Raw genomic sequence first — 23,287 nt, forward strand, 5'->3', positions numbered from 1 at the left:
CATCAGACAGAGGAAATCATGCTGCAGAATGTCCTGAAGAATATGCTGGGATGTTTCCCTACAAATTTTCTTCTGTGCCAGAAATTTGAGGCACCAAAATCCAGAATTGGTCTAGTGTTCCATATATATACTTGAGAATTAAAAATATTGAATGTAAAATGGCAGCTTTACGAAGGAAATTCTTGATCTGTGATGGCAGGAAGACTAACTGGTCATGCAAGAAATTCAAATGGCATACCTTCTGGAGATCACCTCCCTTTCACCAAGATCTCCCAGGAGGTGGTGACCCAGGCACTTTCAAAGAACTGATGACAACTTCTAACTGAAGTAGATGGCAGAAAGAAAAGTGGGGGTAGGCCCATCTGAGAAATTGCCAAGAAGTTTTGAAGGGACATAAAAAAGGAGCCCTGTCTCTGGGAACATCTGTGTAGGAGGAGCCCGTCGAATCTCTGAATGAAAAAGGATGGTCTGCTGGAGGCAAGGGAGGATGGGCAAAATCTCTCACTGAGAGACACAAAAGGAGACTGGATTCTAGGAAAGGCCTGATATGGCTGGGGTGGGGGAAGTTGAGAAGGGGACCTCTTACAAGAGCCCAGCATACTCCCTAATCACTCTAAATCCACTCCAAACTAGGCTAGCTAGCTACCTTGCCCTTAGTGCTGACTTCAGTATTCCACCATTTCAGCCATGCACCTCTGGCTCCCATGGAGATAACGGTTTATCTAGCAGCCACTCCGATGTTATCAAAAGGTTGAATCATAGAAGTCAGAAATAATTTGGGGGGGGGGGATAAGCTAAAATTTCCAGGGCTTTGTGACTGGGTCTATGGGAAGTGATGAAAAGGCTTGGACACCCCTCTATGTCTGCCCAGAGAGGAGAGCTTTTCAGTGGAAATGAACGCCACATAGGTGGCGACATGGAAGACCGTTGCAGACAAGCCATCGTTTCAGTGAAGAGCTGTGTACATAAGAAAGGCTCCGTGGACTTTAGAGGGGGAAGATGCCCTCTCAATGTCATTAGCACAGTCAGGCCTGGTCAAGATTTGAATAGGAGACCCTCAAAGAAAACACAGACGTGCACCCTGAAGCGATACTAGCAATTCAGAACCCTCTGGCGGGCACTCTTCCCTCTGCATCAGTTCGGAAGCAATGCCAAAGTTTGGAGTTAGGGAGAGCTAGAGGTGTCATCTACCAGGAAGACAAAAAAAGAAATCCCATTTCACAAGAGCAAGACTGCTATGCCTTACCTCGCTGCTAAAATTCTCCTGTATTTTCAAATGGATATGATATTCTTTACTTTCTGTCCTGTAGGATTACCAAGTACTGTTAAATGGTTGCTTCCTTCCAACCCAGAGATGGCTGGAATTCAGCAACGAACAAAGTAATACCTGTACTGTACCTGTAGTTTGTCAAGCTCTCTGGACAAAAGATGATATATAAATGTCAATAGTTATTTTAGGTGGTTCCCTGAGGGGAAGCTGCTGTAGACTGAGTGTTACTACATATCTGTCAGTATTCACAATACCCTTTTAGACATATCTTCAGTGGTCTCAGAAGCCACAACAGCAGAATGATGATTTAGGTTGTATTGCCAATTCTGGCCCTAGGTCAAACAGGTATTAAAATGCTGGACGGTCACTAGCATGCAGACAAAGTTACAAACCACACCTTCCTGAGTCACACAGGCGCTAGTAAGTATGAGCCTGTTTCTCTTGAGCTCACTTACAATGTAATAGAAGACTCAAAGGGAATGTATTTTACTGTACCTGCTGTAATCAGCATTACTTTTCTGCTTCCTCCAGAGGGAAACTGACACATCTGTACCTCCTTTCTGTCCCTCCAAGTGTCCATCAGCATAGTGAAGAATTTTTCACTTCAGTTTCCAATCCCCTGAATGTGATCCCTTACCCAGCCATTCTATTTGAATATAAAATCATATGGGGTGCATGACTTGTACTGTCCACAGGAATGGTCTGGAACCATTTGAGATCTAGCAAATGACATTCTCCTGTTTTTTGTGTTTATTTACACATGCAAAATATTCTCTGGGGAGTACTAAGGGTCAACATTTCTCCCGAGAACAGATCAGCAGCTAAAAAACTGCACTATATTGGGAAAGAAGGAAATGTTAGAAATTATGAAACATCCCACAAGGTGAAGCATAAAGCCCATATAGGCAAGTTAATATTTAACCAAATCCAGTGAAAGCCCTGCCCATGACATGTAAATAGATCTGGAAGTGAGTCAGAAATCTTCCTTATACTATGCCTTTGGAAAACTCAGAGCCTAGGAGTGAGGCTGGCAAGACTTAACTTGGTTTAGGACATAGCCTTTAGTACTGCCTGCCTGTGTTCCACACATAGGGATTTGGCTGGCAATACCATATTCCCCATTTCTCCTGAAACAGTAAGTGAAGAGAACCTCAACAATCCCTGTCTTCAAGCCAAATCCGACAACAGGGCATGTTAGAAACCAATTCTAACCTCCCAAGGGCTATAACTATGTATCTTCCCCCTCTTGCTTTGCTCTTGCTCCAAGCTGCTTATCATTATCAGTTGGCAAAACTGTGGTCTGCTGGTACTCCTCTGAAGCCCAGGTTGTACATATATGGCTAATGATAGTCATGGGGTAGAAGAATTTGTGGAATCTCAGGGCAGAAAATATCCTTGCAGTATAGCTTATAAAAGCAACCAGGTCACCAGTCTGGACTAATGGAATTTAAATTTGAATGCTAGAACAAGTTATATTAGTGCTTGGATAACACTTAGTTCTCTTTTAGCTATAGTTTTTAGATAAGATCTATACATGAAAGTGTTAGATCTAAGCAGCACACCATTCAATAAATCTCTTAGCTGTACAAGAAAATTTTGGGGGAAGTTTTCTTTCCTACTTCACCACCAACCCCCACCTCCACTTTCCCCCCCAAACTTTTCCCCTTCATTTCATCACCATTAAAAAACGTTTTAGTTAAGCATCTCAAACATGTACAACTCAGTAAAGCAGAAGAGTCAAATAGAATGAGAGTTGCTCATATCATATTTCTTTATTTAAGGCTGCTCAGAGGAAGAAACAGATATAGGCTTGTCTGTAACAGCTGTCGCTACAATTGTTGTAGACATCCTGATCCTGTGAACATCTTCAACTCTGATTTGTGAGCAACTCATGAGATCAGGCCTGCAGCGCTTCAGCACTCCAGAGATGCTACACCTTAACATCTACTTAAATAAGTTCCTCAATAAGGGGCAGCAACACTGTCACAGAAAATCCTTTACATGTTGTAATATGCACAAACAGTTCTGCTCATTTATTAAAGATCTGTGGTAACAGGAAACATGGTCCCCCCCCCTTTTTTTTTAAGTAAAAGGGACAGTTGAGAGCGAAAGTGCAATTGAGTGTTACTTCAAATACAGCTTTGAAATAACTTTTTTCATTGTTCATCTGAATGTGCAACAAAACAGTGACTTAATATTTTATACCATGTAAGTTTACACAAAGTGTGCATGATCACTTTATTTACAGGGTGCCTGTCAAATTTCTGCACTGATTTCAAATTCACCAACTGCATAACCACACCATAGTTAAAACTGCAGCAGCATTCCTGTTTGAATTATTACTGGCTTAAAACTAGCATATCATTTGCACCTCACATCCAGATCTAAAAACCACATTTAACACCCAAGGATTGTATTTTGAGACCAAGCTGTGGAAGAGATTTTTTCTATCAGCAGCATGTGGCCGATGGGTAGACCTGCTTTGGTAGTTTATATGGCAGTTTTGAAATGGTTTTATTCACACACTTAGGCTGTTTGATAAGGGGTTAAGATGCTTGATCCTCAAGAGGTTTTTCCCCCTAAACACATTTCAATTTAGTTGTGACTAAGGCCTGGCTAAATGAAGAAGACCTGAGATTTGGAGACAACATTTCATGCAGAAAACTATAAGAACACTTTACACTGTCTAAATAAGGATCATTTCATAACCCACTAAATGCAGATGCCTCTGGGGTGGAAATGGGAGATTTTAAAATACCAGTTTGGCCAACAGACCTGTGCCTATGCCCTATACTAGTTCTCCAGAAAGAGCCATGGAATCTTTAATAGCTCTATATCAGTGGTCAGATGTCTGAATTTATCCTTCCTCTAAAGGAAGGAAACTCCCCTACAACATAGTGCCCCCTTTCCAATATCACAATGGTGTACTGATTCCCTATTGACATTGACAAATTAATTGTATGACCAACAAGGTGCAAACTTAATGTATATTAAAAGACCATGGCCAGAACTGTACATATCTCTCTGTATTTGGTCACTTTCCTTATCTTGCTGGGTAAAGATCCTCATTTCTGGAACTGAGAATTAATGTAGCAGAGTTTCTAATTTTCATTAGAGGAATATCGAAAAGGATTAAGGCTTAACATCAGAAAATCTCAACTGCAGTTACTCAAGCCTTATGTCAATACCTGTGATTTTTGACTCACATTCATTTTCTCTGAGAATAGGACCCTGTGCTAAGCCCCTATTTTTTTCCACACAAACATAAACCCTCACTTTTAAAATCATTATAGTCGTTTTCTTTAGAAGCCACTGAGCCACAATGTACCGGTTACCAAAAATTCTTCTTGACTGATGATTGTACAAATAAAGCAACTCAGGGCACTCAACATTCTATTTATTCTTTTTTAAAAAAACAAACAAACATTGTATTTTGATGGAAAGTTGCATTTTAAAAACTTTAAATTCCTCCACCTCTTCCTTTATTTGAATGTGGAAAGTAATACTATTAGTGCTTGGCTTGATCTGTCATTAAGAGACATTTGGGGTTAATATAATAAAGAAAGACTAAAAATCATCATCTATTCTGTATTTTTGTATGTGACTGAATTTACCCTTCACATGCATCTTCAGAAGTTAGGACAACAGGGTAATTCTTAACTACTGATATACGGAGTAACTGCTAGAAAATTCCTCCTCGGATTTGTATATTATACATTACAATATCATAGGATTACAGAGAAACCAAAAAAGCTGTATTTAACCAACATTTTAGAATAGATCCACGTGAGTCCAAATGACCCATAGAAGTGCTTCTTGTACTTGATGGCAGGTTTATGGACATGTTGTAAATGTCAGACAACGCTTTTTTAATAATAATAATAAAAAAGACACTAATACTGTTTCCTTGTAACCAGGACAGAAAATCATTTGGTAAGAATAAGAACATTTATTGGTTTTGACATAAAAATTTCTTGCTGTGAGGTGGAAATGCTTCACTCCAAATACCGGGAGAAACATGAAATCTCAAGGGTTATGTTCAGTAACTCTTGATTCAAAAGCAGACACTGCAGGTGCATTATTTAAGAGTTTGTCAAAGATGATCTTCTACAGCACACTACTTCAGGCTTCATCTCTTGCCGTGCATGTGAAGGGGCTTCTCTTTTAAAGATGTGGAACTATCAGCTATGTCGCAGGTCAGTCCCCCTCACTCCATTCCAATACCATCTTGGCCACTAGAAACACTCATATTAGCAAATTTCTTAATTTTAAATGCAATCCCTTCTCCCATAAATCCTGTGTCAATGCAATTCTGTTGCCAAGACTTTCAATGCACACAAACTGGAAAATTCAAAGTGACTGTTTTCACAGCTTTCTTATATTTTGTATCATTGCATATAGCGTTAATTTTAATGGCTTAAATATATAATATATTCAATATGGATGAGAAATAGTAGCAGACCAAGCCATTATTCTGAATTTTCTGACTCCTGTGCATGTAAAATCTCAACCATGTTTCATTTCACAGTTTTTTGCATTTCACTTTTTGAAGCATCAAATACTTGCATATGGGTTAGAAACTGCCATTTAAATAAACACATCAGAATTTGTATCTGAATGAGCGATTAAGTCACATAGTCAAATAAACAGTGGAGGCATGGGGTGGATGACAGGGTTAGAAGAGGGCCCAGAGCTGTAAAGTGTAGGAGAGACTAGTTGGGTTGTCCGGCTTTTGTTGTGTGACATAGCACAATGTGCTCAATCCTCAGTTGGGATAAATTTGCATAGCTTCATACACTTCAACAGCACTATACCATTTACATCAGCTGTGGATCTAGGTTGTGGTTATGTGTGATGCTCAACATATACATGGCCACATTTATCTGGAGCATCACACCTTTCAAAATTTGAGAGACGAGGAGGAATCATGTGCTTTTTATGTGCCGTCTGCACTATCACAGTGGAAAAAATGCCTAGTAAAGAAAAAGGATGTTTTCACCATCTGATTTCTCACTCTTCAATAGCTTAAAAACAGGGGGGGGAAAGGAAAGAGACAAAAGAGTCACCTTAAGGCTGAGAACAAACAACAGAAATTGAATTTAAAATATAGTCATATTTTTAGAAATGTATAAGCCTTTGAAAGCAGGGGTTTAGACTTAACGTGACTCCTAAACTTCGCTAGCGTGTTCATACACTATAATAAATGTTAAAGGCTTGTCTAATGTGTCACCGCATCAAATGACTGACAAGTTTTAGTAGAGGGGGAAATTAATAAAGAAGAAACCAAAGGTTATTAATTATGAAAAAACAAAAGCGTAAGTTCGTAACCTATGGTACCACAGACAACTGGCAGCAACAGATTCTTACAGAAGAAAAGAAGCAACCAAGCAGTAACTTAAAGAATTAAAGGTTGAAAAAGGAGTGTGAACCTAATGGATGCTTTACCTAAAAAAGTTTGATCCAGGTTACTTTTCATTTGCATTGAACACTGGGGTGGGGGAGGGGGGGAAATCAGGATGACTGTACGTTTAATTGCAATAATCCTGGCATTCAGGCATTTGATTCTGTAAAATATTCAGAGCATTAATACAAACAACAATATACAGAGCTATTGCATGCTGTTTTGAAGTATATCACAACACAGTTAAAACTACATTTTGAAATTCAGGAGGGTGCTCTGAAACAGTTATTTATTAAAGAATGAAAGGCTTGTGTTGGGGGTGGGGTGCAAGCAGCCTCTCATGATTCTAATAATATACAAAAATATGCTTTTGGGGTACTCTTGGGAACAGTAAGTCAAAGGTTTCCCTTCCTTAAGTAAAGGTAAAATACACAGCCTTTCAAATTACTGGATGGTTCTGAAAACAACAGGTCTCTCCTATTTCTATTATGTATGTTTAGATTACAGTAATAATAAACAGAAAACTTCTACATCATGTTTATCTCTTTGAAGCCCTGCTGTAATAAGTAGTTGAGAACTTCCTTTCGAAGATGTGATTGTACTGGAGCAACAAATTTACATCAGCTTGGAAGACATTTTGGAAATTCCTCTTCAATGCAGTCCTAAAGAAACAGATTGCTCGGGGGAGTAGAGGAGGGGAAAACGAGGCTGTTACTTACCTATAACCAGAGGTTCTTTGAGATACATAGTCCCTGTCTGTATTCCACTGAGGGTTTATGCATGCATGGCATGTGTACAGAGCCAGATAATTTGAAAGTAGTGGTATCCATTGGTCCATGTATGCATCCTTGCCTTGCCTAATGGTTTCCTCTGAGATGATAAAGGGTGGGGCAGACCCACCATGTCTCCAGTTCCTTATCCACTGCAAATCAAACAGATCCACAGCAAAGGGAAAGAGAGTGGGGGAAGTGGAATACAGACAGGGACCACAGATCTGTGAGAGCCTCCAGCTACAGGTAAGTATCCTCCTCCTCTTCAAGTGATGGTCTATTGTATTCCACTGAGGGTAATTAACAAGTGGTGCGAGGATGAGGATGGAATAGTTGAGTGGAGGACAACCGTGCCGAAGGAGGTATCCATTACAGAGTTTTGTGATGACCGTGCTGTCCGGGGAGGATGGGAGAAAGGGGATTCCTACACAGACAGGTATTAGGTCTGTCCATCCCTGTAAGGAAGAGAGCTTGGGAGGGACTGTCAGCATAAGGTCCATGGCATGCTGTGTGGGTGAGTAAACTCTCTGGAGCCACACCTGTAGGCAACAAAGGTAGAGGTGAGCAAAGGTGGTGACATACATGCAGGCTGCCAGGGAAAAGGCAAGTCCTGGCCTGGACAGATGGACTATTGATTATTCGGGTGACGAGTTCTTGCAGAGTCTGGAATCTGTCCTTTGGTAGGTAAGCTCGTGCTGTAACTGAGTTGATGGAGGCCCCTATGAAACCTAGAGACTGTGTAGGAACCAAAGTTAATTTTTTGACATTGATGTGGACTCCTAGGGAGGAAAGAAGTCTCATTAACATGGAGGTCGAGATCTAAGCTTCATCTCTGGATCATGCTGCTAGAAGCCAGTTGTCGAGATATGGGAATACATGGATCCCATAAAGCCTGGACGTGGGCCATTATGACAAAGAAAACTTTGAAGACCCTGGGAGCAGTGGTGAGTCCAAATTGTAGGACACTGTATTGAGGGCCTACTGTGAACCAAAGGAATCATGTGTGCATTGGATGGATGTCTATGTGAAAACAGGCATCCTGCATATTGAGAGCCGTAAACCACATACCTTTTTCTAGTGACGGTATGATGGCTGCTAAAGTGACCATAAAAAATTTGGGTTTGTGGATGAAGCGATTGAGGCAATGGAGATCCAGGTCTTCATTTTGGGTACCAGGAAGCAAGTTGAATAGAACCCTATCCCTTGATAGTTTGGAGGAACCTGCTCTATCATTCTTCTTTGTAGTAAGGAGTCTACCTCTAGTGCAAGGATGAGGTCATGAGAGTGGTCCCTGAAAAGGGATCAGGGCATGGGTTGTGGATGAGGTAGCATGATGAACTCGATCATATAGCCACAGAGGATGACATCTAGCACCCACTTGTCCGTTTTTATTGCACTCCAAGCTAGTAGAAAGAGTGCTAGATGACCCCTGAAGGAGGTGGACTGGCTGTAGGGCAGTAGGAATAGTGGTTGATGGCTCTCTAGTGGTACCTGTATCTCTTTTCTGAGAGGCCTGCATGTGTGATGATGAAAGCTGTGAAGGTGGGATTGTTGGGTCTTTTGGTGCTTGCATGGTGATTTGTATGGTCTTCGATTGAAGAACTGGGGATTTCTGAATCGTTGTTCCTGAATCGGTAGAAATTCTGCTTGGGTACAGGTGTACAGATACCCAATGATCTAAGTGTGGCCGTAAATCATTTAGGGTGTAGAGAGAATCATTGGTTTTCTAATTAAAAAGATGGGGTTAATCAAAAGAGGTCCTTGATGGTATTTTGCACCTCCTTGGGAAAATGAAGCCACATGAAGCCAGACAAATGAAGCCACAATTCCCTCCAAATGACAATGCCCGTAGCCATCGAGGTATCTGCTGCATCTAGAGCAGGTTGAAGCACTGTCCTCACCACCAGTTTCCCAAACTGGAACTGGACTCGATCTTGCTGAGGTAGCTTTTCAGTAGTCTTCTGGTTTGCCATAATTGAGGAAGTCAGAATTGGCCAACAAGGCTTGGTAACTCGAAATTAGGAATTGGAGGCTAGCTGACTAGAAGATCATGTGTCCAAGAAGATTCAATCGTTTGCCCTCGTTATCAGCTGGAGTGGAGCATGAGTTTTGCTGTTTTGACTGTTCAGTTGCTGCTTGCACCACAAAGGAATTAGCTGGGGGAGGCGGGTGAGAAATTAAACTCCAACCTCTTAGCTGGTACATAGTATAGGTGCGCATGTGACTGGGGAATGCCAAACTGTTCGAGCCGGTTGGAGAAAGGTCTCACTGATCGATAAAGAAACCCTACTTGGTACCAAGGAATGAAGGATGTCCTGGAGCTAATTCTGTTTGCCTTGTACTTCCTCCTATGAAGATGGTTTGCCATTCTTTGCAGGAGACCTTGAAATCGCCAAAGGTCTTCTGAAGGCAAAGGGGAAGCTGAAGTTACCACAGCATTTGGAAAGGATGATGGAAAGTGCTCTTGCTCTGGTGGTCTGAACTGGACTGAGTGATTCTTCCTCCAAACTGATTCAGAGCATCTGCTCATGGGTGCCCTTGGTGGGGATAGAAGCGAAGCTTCCCTCATTGAATGAGGTGGGTTTCGAGGGGAGGTACTGGGGCCAGAATCTCCAATAGGGCCAGCAGGACGGATCTGGTGGGTGCTGTACAGGGCCCCATACTGGGGGAAACCAGTGAGTGGCTTCTCTGCTGTTGGAGGTACTGCCATGATGTCAGTGGTCTTTTGGGGAAAGTAGCGATAGGGAATGGGTGGTCCTTGTGCTCCCTCTGAATCCTCTAAGGGCAAAAACTCAGATCCTGTTCCAATGGCAGTACTGTCAGAGCTGGCAGAAACATGTAAACCATAGGAGGATGTATTGAAGCATGCCTTGACTGTGGTATGTCCTAGGTGGGAGATCTGGCCTCCATAGATGTGGATAGTAGTGGAAGGCATGGAGAGCTCAGTTCTTCTAGGGCAAATAGTTCATGTGGCTCTGGTGTTTTCTCCAATCTCTCCAGGGTTAATCATACTTGTTAACGGAACCAGGGCCAAAGAGGAGGACTTCAACAGAAATGATGAATCCCTTCTCTTAAGGGAGGCCAATGTTGACTGTGTGTGGGGCTTGGTACTGGCAGATCCATCAGTTTGTGCAGGGTTTATTTTTCATGCTTGTGCATCTTGGAGTGCACTGCCTCTCCATGGCTGGAACTCGTGGAAGGTCCATCATCTGGGACCCAGCACATGATCCATAGAAGTAGTAACGCCAGAACCAATCTGCATCTCCAAAGTCAGAGGTGCACTCCTGCCTGTCTCAGGATGATGTAAGGGGTGGGGGTGGGCAGGGGATCAGGTTTCCTCCTGGGTATAATGGAGGCCTCGAGGTGACTTCCATGAGGTACTTCTTAAAGCAGAGAGCCTGACCTTCTTGGGTACGGCTTGGGAAGGACTGGCAGATACTGTGCCAGGATGAAACTTGGGCTTCTCCCAAGCAGTATAGGCAGTGTTGATGTTTGTTGATGATTGAGAAGGAGTGCAAGCAGGAGGCACAGATTTTAAATCCTGGCACCTTCAGCATAGTCCAGCGCCTGCACGTGGGTACTGGGGTGGGAATGAGGGGGTAACCAGTAAACCGATTCCCCCAAAGTCTCAGTTCTATTAAAAATATTACTAAAAGCTAAAACTATGTTAAAGCAGTAAAAACAGCAAACGTTACAAGAAAAAATAACTATCTACAATTTGAAACTTTAAAAAGTGCATCAAACACAAGAGGACACTAGTAGCTCTGACTCAGACCATGTGGCAGTGAGAAGGAACTGGAGACACAGTCAGTCCGCTCTGCTCTTTATCACCTCAGACGAAACCATGAGGTGAGGCTAGTGCACGTGTGGACCAACAGACACTGGTACTTTTAAATTCTCCGGCTCTGGACGCATTGTGCGCATGCATAAACCCTCAGCAGAATATAATAGGGACCATCACTTGAAGAAGAAGTTAGTATATCACTCTCCATTCCTCCTCACCAATAAATATTACAAAGTCACTCACAATACTAGTAACTGATTTAAAAGAGTAGGTTTAAAAAAAAAATACTAAAGGAATGGGCTCCCAAATCAGTACCCTTTATATTTGTGCCTGGTGGGCTAGATTTCCTTTCCCTACCTTAAGGCCCACTGAAATCAATGATAGTCTTTCTGTTGATTAAATAAAAGTTGGTTTGCGATCTTAGGGCTTGATCCAAAGTCCAGGGAAGTCAATGGATTTTGAATCAGTTCCTCTGTAACGGAGCCCATGTGCTAAATTCCAGTGCATCATTCTTCCCACCTCCCATTGAGCTGTGCATGCTTTAGCAAGCTATGGAACATGGGCTGTTCCAAACTTAACTCTAACTGAGGTGTGGAGGAATCCCAACTCCATGACAGATTAGAAAACGCACAAAACAGGAGGTACTATACTCTGAGTCATATGGCTAAGCTCTTAGTATGGTATCAATCTCTAAAACCATTCCAATAGTATAACTAATGTGACAAAAGTTCCTCCTCTACCTTGGTGGGTCTTGCGCTTATTGGCGGATTTGCTCGCCTTGGAGCTTCACAGCAGCCCTCAGTTTGGCCGTTTTTGTGAACCCACAGCCCAGGTCAACTCCGCCTGTGTCTGACCAGGAGTTGGGAGGTTTGGGGGGAACCCGGGCCTGACCTCTACTCTGCGTTCCAGCCCAGGGCCCTGTGGAATGCACCGTCTAGAGTGCCTCCTGGAACAGCTGTGCGACAGCTACAACTCCCTGGGCTACTTCCCCATGGCCTCCTCCCAACACCTTCTTTATCTTCACCATAGGACCTTCTCCCTGGTGTCTGATAATACTCGTACTCCTCTGTCCTCCACCAGTATGCTTTCTCACTCTCAGCTCCTAGTGCCTCTTGCTCCCAGCTCCTCAGACACACACCACAAACTGAAGTGAACTCCTTATTAAAACCCAGGTGCCCTGATTAGCCTGCCTTAATTGATTCTAGCAGCTTCTTGATTGGCTGTAGGTGTTCTAATCAGCCTGTCTTAATGGTCTCCAAAAGGTTCCTGATTGTTCTGGAATCTTCCCTGTTACCTTACCCAGGGGAAAGGGACCTACTTAACCTGGGACGAATATACTGCCTTCTGTTACTCTCCTGTAGCCATCTGGCCCAACTCTGTCACACCAACTATAGAAATTTTCAGTTAAGAAAGTTTGCTGTGAAACTAGACAATTGGCGGGAAGCGTCTTTTACAAAACACATCGTTCTTTTTCCAAAATCTATAGTGGTATGCTGTGCAATTTAGAACTTCTTATTCAGCTGCCTACTCTCCGCTGACCAAACTGAAATCTGCCCACAATAGTGAGGTGTGCAAATCCACAAGGGGAAAAAAATTAGAAAAATAATACATCATAGAAGTTACTTATGTTTAATGCTTAAAAGTCTGAATGCACAAACAATAATCTACCATTATAGAAGTACTGGTGGTCAATACAATGCATTAGAACTATGTACAATGACACAGTTTAGTATCAAAATCTTTCTACACTGTAGAGTATTACGAAACTGTTAATGACATCAAACACTAAGCACTTAAGACACTATTTTTTGCTACCACATTTGGAACTTCAATGAACAGTCCATTTCAACTTGCAGCATCAATCCATTTCTAGTATGAAATTAAGTAACTTTCTACTTATACAATAAGATTTATCTACATCGTTCTTTTGATTTTGATCCATAGCAGCAAAGGCACTGTACATCAGCAGATCCACAGACTTAAAGATTTTTTTTAAAGCATTCAAAAAAAAAAAAAAAAAAGGGTCACAGATCATAGTTTAACAGCAACAACAACATAAAAAGATAACACAATGTCTCTGGCACAATGGCACAGCCTGTGTCCATTTCAGGGACATCCAACTAAGACTTGGATAGAACTGGTGGCAAATAAAGCAAGTCCTTTTCCCAAGAGAGAATCCATTCTTTTCTGAACTTCAGAATGAGTGCTCTTGTAAATCCTACCGCTGAAGTCCTTGATTTTGTAGTCTGTACATTGGTAGGAATCCATTCTCATTTCAATGCAGTTTCCAATGAATATAGCAAATATTTCTGTAATCTCTTGTAACTGCAAAATTGCTGAAAGACGCACATCTCCCTTCTCAAAGGGATGTGGCAAAAACATCCAGAAGAGATAAAGGTGGCTCTTTGAGGCAAGTTACTGTACTTCTCTCTGCAATACAACAAAGAGATGTTATATTAAAAAGCCAGGATCAACACAGAGGATTTTATCATCCCCAGAAGCATTGAAAACAAATCTATTTACAAAACACTACATGACAGCAGATTGTTACATACATTAAAAAGAATCTTATTTTTGGCACGTTTCCTTACAATTTATTTAATTCAGCTCTGAATTTAACTAGCGAAAAATTACAGGCATATATACACAACCGGTTATAGTTCGTAATTACTCTTCTAGATTTCCAAGCTGGTCTAAAATACATCAAATTACATCATCTTCCTCCCACAATAATTATTTATATTACAGTAGCACTGAGGAGGTCTCAACCAAGAGCAAGATAAACAGTCAAAAATTTAATATAAGCTATCATTCTATTTAGTGCACTTGTCACTTGTGACCTCCCACCCTTCCTCCTTTCCACCCACCAGCAAAAAACACAAAATATACAACGCACCTTTCAAACCAAGGCAGGGGCAGACAGCTTTATTTAGTCAGTTCATTGTTAGAAAGCCTTCTTTAAACAAAATAAATACATTACAGCTATAATACATAATTAGAGAATCAGTTCAGTGTTAAGTATGCTTATCCCCTCTTCTTCCAAGTAGATATCTTAAGTTTGGTATCACAAGTTCTTAATGAGCATTCACAATTCAATAGCAAGTTAGATGGGGGAAAAAATGAACTCCACAACTGTGATGAGCATTGTAAGTCCTCAGTTTGGAAAAGAAAAAAAAAAAGGAATATACAGCAAAGTGCTAGGAGGAGGAGTCCTGTTTGCATTCAGCTTTGTCTCTAATAAATAACTTCATAGACTGTAGCCTTCTTGTCCCCAGAGCCAGTGACAATGTATTTGTCATCCACAGAGATATCACAGCTAAGCACAGATGAGGACTCTTTGGACTACGAGAAACAAAAGAAAAATACATAAGCATAAAGAAATTAACTATTTTTCTGTTTTAATAAAATCAGGTGAACACAAATGGCACCAGATTAGACGATTAAATCAGTAGAGAGTTTACTAAGGGGGAGTGCACGGGAGAGCTTATCTAAATACCAAAATATACTGACTCAAAGCAGAGAGGAAGGGCTAGCAGATGCAACTACAAAAATAATTCGGCAAACTTCCCTCACGTAAAGTATTTAAGACAACACACAGAGCAACATAAAAGGAAAGGGAATGTTTTATTCAATATTACAGAACTGAAGACAACCTATAAAACAAACTAATCCCTCCAATCCTCCGTCCCCCCCCCCCCCACGCACTTTACAAACAGTGAGTATTTATTAAACGTTTATATAACTCAATTAGTTTTCGCCTGCTTAAAAACAAGCCAAAAGCCATCTTGAAAAAATACATTATCCTTATGGAGAAGTCCTATAGAGTTTAACTGGGATAAAACCAACAGGGTTCTAGAGAAATTTGAGAGGTTTCTATAGAAATCACTCTAAAAACCTACAGGATATAATAGAGAATGAGAATCATTACTGTTTTTAGTACCCCCTTCTAAGCACTTTCCAAATGGAAAAGAAAGACCATCCCTGCACCAAGGAACTTACAATCTCAGGAATAAACAAACAGGTGAGAAAACACCAGAGTGACTGGCATAGTAGAAGCACTTCAATGGAACAGAATACAATAGACAAACAGATCATGCAATGGATACAGCATCAAAATGAGAGAGAGAGAGAATTAATTTATATCTATATCTACCTAGATATAGTATATGATATATATTTATATTTAATATCTGGAGCCCAAAAACGAAGCATCCAGGATTTTGGTAAAAGTTGTTGGAGGCTGGTTGGCACTACTTTCTCAATGATATTCTATAGGAATGAGAGTTTGGAGATGGGATTAGAGTGGGAAAGGTTCTCCTAATCAAGTGCTGATTTCTTGTAGATTAGCCAGACTATAAAGAGTTTGAACAGGTTCGCTTTTCTGAAGGAGGCATTGTTAAGTTCATTAGAAAGGGGCACAGTTAATATTTATAGGATGTTTAAAGAAAAAAAAACGTATAGAAAGGTTATCATTTCCTACTGCATTCCACAAGAACCTTCCATAAGTGTCGGCTCTTGAATTCAAGAGTTTTCCTGCTTAATGTAATGACTTTTAAATCTCAATACACATTATGACATCTTAATGGTGCTTATCTAGTCCAAACCTGTTCAGCTATTTCATGAAATAAAGAGGAACATTTTTAAAAAATGCCATGTCACAGTTATAAATTAGGGGAAAAAGTGCTCACGAGGCTTTATTTCTCTTGTCTGTGAACTGAAAAAAATACACAAGTGTTGAGTCTGGTTTTCACTATTTTCAGCAGGATTCTGGATATTCAATGAATGGTTGATTAGCCACGTGGCACCTGCACTATATTCCACTGCCCACAGCATGAAATACAAAGGAGAGGAAATAGGCATAAGAAATTCGAGACAAAGAGGATTAAAAAATGGGCATTAAAGCCCCAACTTCAAGATAAGGGTCCATTTTATTGTAATGTTAAAATTATTTAAATATTATTGAGGACAAAATCTTGTACATCTCATTATAACAGACAAAGTCTTAAAAGAAACATAATTAGCCAAGAAAACCCATTTAAAAACTTCTTAGGCTAACGATGGACCCTGAAAAGTGCACCTCTATTGTACTATAATGTGGAAAACAGCTTTTAGGAGATTATTACCTGGAATATGCTGGCTCCATAAGGTGTTCTCCAGGCATTAAGAAGATTATCTTTTCCAGTGCTTACAAACCATTTTCCTGAAATCAGATTTTTAATTTTTTTTATAATTATGTTACATTTTCAATGAACTCATGCACAAAACCCCTAGATTACGAAGAAAAATGATCAATTTACACTTAATGAAAAAATTATCCAGAGAACATAGGTCAAAGTTACATGTGGCTAGATCAGTGGTTCTCAAACTTTTTTACTGGTGACCCTTTTCACACAGCAAGCCTCTGACTGCGACCCCCCCTTATAAATTAAAAGCACTTTTTTATATATTTAACACCAATATAAATGCTGGAAGCAAAGCAGGGTTTGGGGTGGAGGTTGACAGCTCTTGACCCCCATGTAATAACCTCCTGACCCCCTGAGGGGTCCTGACCCCCAGTTTGAGAACCTCTGGGCTAGATTAAGGTATTTCACTGTAAGTATTTTGTATTAAAAAGAAATCATACAGAAAAAAGTTTAATTTTAGTATTATATTGAACATCTGGTTTTACATTTCCTTGTTTTTATTCAAAAGAAATTTGTTAGGAGAGAAAATACTGGCATAGATGTTGTAGCTTACCACAGTGAGCAAATTTGAGTGACAACACACAGCTCTCGTGAAGATGCAGTTGATACTTGTCTGGTTTAGTAACATGCAACACCTCAACATTACTGTTCTCCATTCCTACTGCCAACCATTCACCAGTTGGACAATAACCCAGTGAGAAGATCTGGAATTAACAGAGCACATGCTTCAGTCAGTAAAGGAGGAGCTTGAAATAGTCAGAGCTAATTCCTGCTTCATTGTTATCACTGTTCACAAAATGTGAGCTACATTTTGGGCTGCTACACAGGTTATAAAAGATGTTAATCGTTTACTATAGTAATCAAGACAATTAGTTAATGTAAATGCAACTCATTTTGAACTGCAATAGTAAAGCATTGAAACAAACTATAAAAGTTACTTTCCTAGCCCATCCAACAGCATTAGAAATATTTCTGTAATATATCTTTTGAACTAAGATCTACAGAACTGAAAACTGGTTACATAGGAACACTTTAATCTGGCAATTCCCCTTTATAAATAGGGCTCTCTGCTCTTCTTGTGGGAAAAATACTGATCTGTCAAACTGAGAGCCATAATCTAGAAAAAATGTTTAGCTGCCATATTAAAAACAGTGCCAGAGACTAAGTGAAAAAATTCTAGGAGCTCTTCAAGTTTGCTTTTTTAAAAAGGTGCTAATTTTATAAAATCACTATGGATTTCTCTAACATGTCAAAGCTTCTGAGAGTGAACCTGTGATGTGAAATCATGTTGTTGTAGCTGTCTTCCTTCTCTGAGGTCCCAGGATCTGACTGTATTGTCCAAACCTCCCGTCCAGAGCTTGGTGCCATCATTAGAAATGTCAATACAGCTGGCTCCATCTGTGTGGCCCTGGAATTGTCTGAAAATTTCAAAGAGAAAACACATGCACACGCTAATGGTAAAAAGATTTGGTTTTGATCCGTGTTCATTTTTCCATGCAGATCATGCTAGTTTTGGTTTATTTCCTTTAATAACTCTAGCTATTAAAATGTAGCAAAAGCATATTTTAGTAGAGTGACTTGAATTCCGAATTTGTAGATCACCAAATGAACTGTGTGTGGAATGCCTCAAATAATCAGCCTAGTACATTTTTTTTCAAAGCACCCTATATACTTGTTCACAAGCCAAATTTTTTTTGACTGTAAAAAACGTGAAGTATCGAAGAGCGGGGGTCAGCTTATCAATGGGTCTATACCAAAAGTTGACCATTTTAAGCTCTATTGGACTATTGAATATCTAATACATTGTCGTCGTAGATCGGGATCGGCAAACTTTACCCTGATGGGCCGGGAGCCAAAGTGGGCTAGGACGTTTTGTTTACCTGGAGCGTTTGCAGGCACGGAGCCCCTCAGCTCTCAGTGGCTGTGGTTTGCCATTCCCAGCCAATGGGAGCTGTGGGAAGTGGCGGCCAGCACGTTCCTCAGCCTGCACTGCTTCCTGCAGCTCCCATTGGCTGGGAACGGCAAACCATGGCTACTTGGAGCTGAGGGGCTCCGTGCTTGCGGACGCTCCTGGTAAACAAAATGTTCTGGCCCGCCAGCAGCTTAGCCTGACGGGCCGGAAGCCAAAGTTTGCCAACCCCTGAAATATAGGGTCGGCTTAAGAAAGGGTCATTTAGTTTTTGCCGTGTTTACCTATCCATCTTGGGGGGACAGCTTATAAATGAATGGGCTGATGAACGTGTATACACGGTATGTTTTAAGGTTCAGACTGAGACTGTGACATCACATCAGGTACTGGGAATGTCACATCTTCCTGGGAGGAATTCAGCGTAACATTCTAAATTTACTGGCTCTAAAAAGCATCTGCAATCACTTACTTACACAGGCTTTAATACAGAGTAGTCTCAATGGGATCATCAGATCAACTGATAAAAGCCCATCTTTTACATACATTACTACAATACTGTATAATGTAGAGCTGTATTATTGGGTCCCACTTAAAATGTTTTACACTGGGGATGAGAAATACCCAAACATGTGTATCTGAAACCCCCCAAACTTTGTGCTTTCCAAAATCAGATCTGAATGTGGTGATTCAGGCCCATCCTTACTTAGAATACAAACACTAAGCACAGATCAAAGAGGTGTGGTTGTGTGCAACGTATTACACAAGACCAAACTACTCCATGTTTTAAAGGGATCTAGAAGAATCTTAGCAACATCAACACCAGCTGATTTTACTCTAAGCAGCCATCAGACCCCAATCTAGCAGAATTAGAACAGAACTTTAAAGTCTGCCATTATAAAACCCTCTAATCCTATAAATAAGGATGTAATTTTTATCAAGCTTTTATTATTCTGGCTCCTTAACAACAAAATACTGAAACAGTTATGCTGACAATTAAGATAAGAGCACATTAAAAAAAAAATAAGGGAGAAAGTACATGCTATTGTTAATTCATTCTTCACAACCTGACAATCCAGTTCTGTTGACCTACCTGACTAATGTCTGGTTGTGAAGATCCCAAACGGCAATGTTCCCATCGCTACAGCAGGAGAAGCAGACCTTGGAATCGGGGCTGATAGCTAGAGCATAGCAAGCTGGAGCAGAAGATGTCAGCTCTGCTTTTATACGTGGGGTAGGAGCTGCCAGGTCCCAAATGGATAACGTGCTGGCTTCCCCACCGACAATCAGGGTGCGGCCATCTGGAAGCAATCTGCAGGAACGGATGTAGTTATCTCTGTTCTGTGGAGACAGAAGCCATCACGAGATTACTCATGAGGAAAGGAAAACAGCATTAACATGAGAGCAGAAATCCATAAAAGTATTGTATTCCCTCCTGGTTTTAATGAGCCAGTTACACTTATGACAATGATAAAGTGTATTAATGCCAGAAAATTACACGACATCAGGGAAGTACTTAAACTTGATCTACAAAATTCAGTAGTGAGAGCTATTTAATCTTAATTAGCATCAAAATGCAAAGACCAGCACCCAACTCCAAACACTTCAATGTTCCTGCATTTGACAGCTTTTATACAAGGTTTCATTTTTATACTCTGCTCATTTCAGTACATTAACCCCTTGATAACTGGGTGTACCAATTTCTGACATACCTCCGCCTCCCATTTTAATGAGCCCTGCTGCCCCACCAAGGAGATACTAGGGTCACATGTTTTGCACAGTTCTGATGAAGCAGCAATTACAACAAGAGGCAACATCTCATCAAGAACAGTAAATGACAAGAGAAAAGTTGCCAATAATGGTGCATCTTGTAAGCACATGCCAATAATTTGTTGTTCCCAGTAATAATTTAGGGAGATTTTTAAACTGTCAGAATACACACATACATGCACATGCATGGACCATATATTAGAATTCGAGCCTACAAGTAATTTTTAGCACATGAGAGGATATAGGGCTTAAACACACACCCATAATGTCAAAAGTTTATAGACAGCATCTACAGCACTATTTCTGATCTTGTCTCTTGCCTATATAGTTTATGGGGATTTTGGTTTGTCAGGGGAAAAAGCATGTGTATTATAACACACACACACCAGAAACTGAACAACTCAGCAACACACAGAATAATAAAAAGAACCTGAATTAAGCTCACCAAGCTGAGGAGCTGGTTCTCAATGCTGTTGGTACTAATTGATCATCATAACCCATATCTTAACACTATCATATCACTCGTGCACAATCTGAGTATTTTCTAAACTGCTTTCTTCTATCCCCTCCCCATCTGATCAAGCTTCACTTTCATTCCTAGATGTTCACTTACCAGGCAGTCTAGCTGAGAGACAGGGCTCTTGTTCCCAGGGTGGCTGATGTCCCAGACTTTGACACATCCCTTTCCACCAGTATACACGTGTCTTGTGGGGTTGCTTATGGTAACTGCACACACTACTTCCCCGTGATTCAGAGTGTTGATCTGACGAGCATGGCGAGGGATTCCTGGTCCAATGAGGGCATCAGGAGGAAAAGGTACAGGTTGCATCTGACCATCTGCACTTACATGAAATGAATAAGCTCTGAGGAAAGGATAAGGGGAAAGTGATTTAATGAATTACCCCTTGCATCTATTTAAGAAAAGAGAACAAGATACATAAACCATTTTCAAACTTGGCTGCTTACATTCTGGCATCTAACAACATAGTTAGGTACCAAATGCAATGGCCAGATTTTCAGAGGTACTGCACACCCTCAACTTCCATTTACTTTAACAGTAGCCAGGGGAACTCAGTACTTCTGAAGACTTGAAGTTATTAGCTGTCTACATATGGATTTAGTCACCTATCTTTAGGCATCCAGTTTTGGAAATGTTGGTCTCCACAAGGCAAGTTATCCAGACACAGACTAAATAGCTTTTTAGGACTCAAGCCATGTGCTTCTGATTTCTGGAGTGTGTAGGGATATGTGAAGCTATAGTTTCCAACCTTAAGTTTGCCCGTGACTGGGTCCGAGATTTGATATGTGATTTGATATACATACGTAGCAGAAGCAGGGAAGCCCACATCAGAGCCTCCCTGAAGACAGAAATAGTAGGGAGCATCTCTTCAAGCTTTAAGGAATGGTTGGGTCCAAGGGGATAGATAGGTGACTACTTCCCTTAGAGGCTTTCATTTATGAACATGAACGTTCAAGAGAGTATGAAGGGGATTAGTTCATTGCCTGGCTTTCACTGAACTGAACAGTGGGGTGCACATATCTTAAGCTTATATTGTATTTTACAGCACTCTGTCAATAGAAGGATTGAAATCAATGACACCATGGAGTTAAGGTTTTTAGGCACAATTCCTGAAATGGCAGTCCAGCAAAAATGTGCAAGTAATTTGTTCTTGTTGTTGTTGCACTGATATGACAAGCACAAATCCCAGTTCTTTTGCTGGAATCAGGACTCTCACTGAGAAAGAATGTGTTGTGTGACTGCCAGTTATGCCACCTGTGAATAAGCTATCAACAACTTCATCTCCAAATATTTTCTAGGGAGAACAGTTAGGTTGTGAAATTGTTTTGTTTTAAGATGTGACATATTAAAGAGTATATATTACCGAACACAAACTTTATTAGACGACTCCTCTGTACACATAAATATATGGTTAATAGAGGGTTCTTAATTTCCACAGACTAGCTAATTCATGGTAGTACTGATGAAAAAACACACATGGTTGTAATAGTAGAGATATGAAAATAGCTCACAGAAATATTATTTTGGAGGAGACTATTGCTTTAATTGTTGCACTGAAATTGAGAGTTTAAAAAGGCAGCCTTTAAAAACCCAACCATTTTATTTGTTATTTAAGTTACACAATGTGCTAATAGAAAAGGAGTACTTGTGGCACCTTAGAGACTAACCAATTTATTTGAGCATAAGTTTTCGTGAGTTACAGCATCCGATGAAGTGAGCTGTAGCTCATGAAAGCTTATGCGCAAATAAACTGGTTAGTCTCTAAGGTGCCACAAGTACTCCTTTTCTTTTTGCAAATACAGACTAACACGGCTGTTACTCTGAAATGTGCTAATATTACAGTGTTTTTTTTCAGCAGTATAAAAATGCAACTATATTTACATAATCTCCAGTTTTCCCCTTTTTTTATACTCATAGCCGCAGAAATTTCACTATTTCTGCACCCTATTTTTGCTCTTTTCTCGTTCCGGCAGGCCTGAGTGGCAAGTTGACACTTTGCTTTATGACACGAAACACATTCAAGCCAGGCTTAGGCAATTTTTTTTCGTTGTTGCAGTTAAAAGATACAAACTTCCTAATTTAAGTGGATTTGGTCTCCACTAGCAGATTTCTATAGGCACTAGCTAGAAGATCTTATTATTCATCATTTGTTGCATGCCAACAGTGTGTTTGCTGCTGCACAGTACCAAGAGGCAAGCACCTGCCCTGCTCTGAGAATTTACATTGATACCAAAAGTGAATCTTTATTATAGCTTTTTTTCTTTTTTCTTTTTTTAAAGCAACGTTTTAGTCAAAATGGCTTTGACGCTGTAGCTCAAGATGTTGTCAATGGAGCTATGCTGATTTACACCAGTTGAGAATCTGGCTCTTAAAGCAAATAGTAAGTGCTATGTATAATTATTCAAATACATTTAATCTTGAAAAAGATCGGGTGTCATATTACTTTTCCCCCCTCTTTTCATGTACCATTTATTACAAGTCCCCTTGTACCACTGTGCAGGTCATCAGTAATAGGAATATTTACCACTAACATAGAATTTCGCATGTTTAAAGCACTGTAAATATATTACAAAACTCCTCAATTATAAAGATCTGTACAGATATCTGCAGCTCCTATTTTTGAGTCAGACTGTACTGTTCCCTAGGAAAATCAGGCAATAATTAAAAAACCAAGGCGAAGTAC

General features: G+C 40.4%; 1 protein-coding gene across 9 annotated transcripts in view; it reads right to left on the reverse strand.

Moving 5' to 3' along the window:
• Positions 1-12,838: 12,838 nt before the first annotated feature.
• The window catches only part of LOC140911640 (transducin-like enhancer protein 4), a 121,062-nt gene continuing 110,613 nt past the window's right edge, over positions 12,839-23,287 (reverse strand). For 8 of the 9 annotated variants that reach the window (XM_073345091.1, XM_073345090.1, XM_073345086.1 and 5 more), the window contains 7 exons: positions 20,698-20,947; positions 19,408-19,655; positions 17,679-17,826; positions 16,962-17,112; positions 16,349-16,425; positions 14,122-14,567; positions 12,839-13,655 (listed from right to left, as the gene is read on the reverse strand). In XM_073345091.1, the coding sequence (XP_073201192.1) occupies positions 14,460-14,567; positions 16,349-16,425; positions 16,962-17,112; positions 17,679-17,826; positions 19,408-19,655; positions 20,698-20,947 (982 nt within the window). In that variant the 3' untranslated portion in view covers positions 12,839-13,655; positions 14,122-14,459. Of the gene's footprint in view, positions 13,656-14,121; positions 14,568-15,893; positions 16,046-16,348; positions 16,426-16,961; positions 17,113-17,678; positions 17,827-19,407; positions 19,656-20,697; positions 20,948-23,287 lie in introns of those variants that run through there. The other variant, XM_073345089.1, reaches the window with a different exon arrangement.

Source organism: Lepidochelys kempii, chromosome 5 (assembly GCF_965140265.1).
Source record: "Lepidochelys kempii isolate rLepKem1 chromosome 5, rLepKem1.hap2, whole genome shotgun sequence".
Classification (NCBI taxonomy): Eukaryota; Metazoa; Chordata; order Testudines; family Cheloniidae; genus Lepidochelys; species Lepidochelys kempii.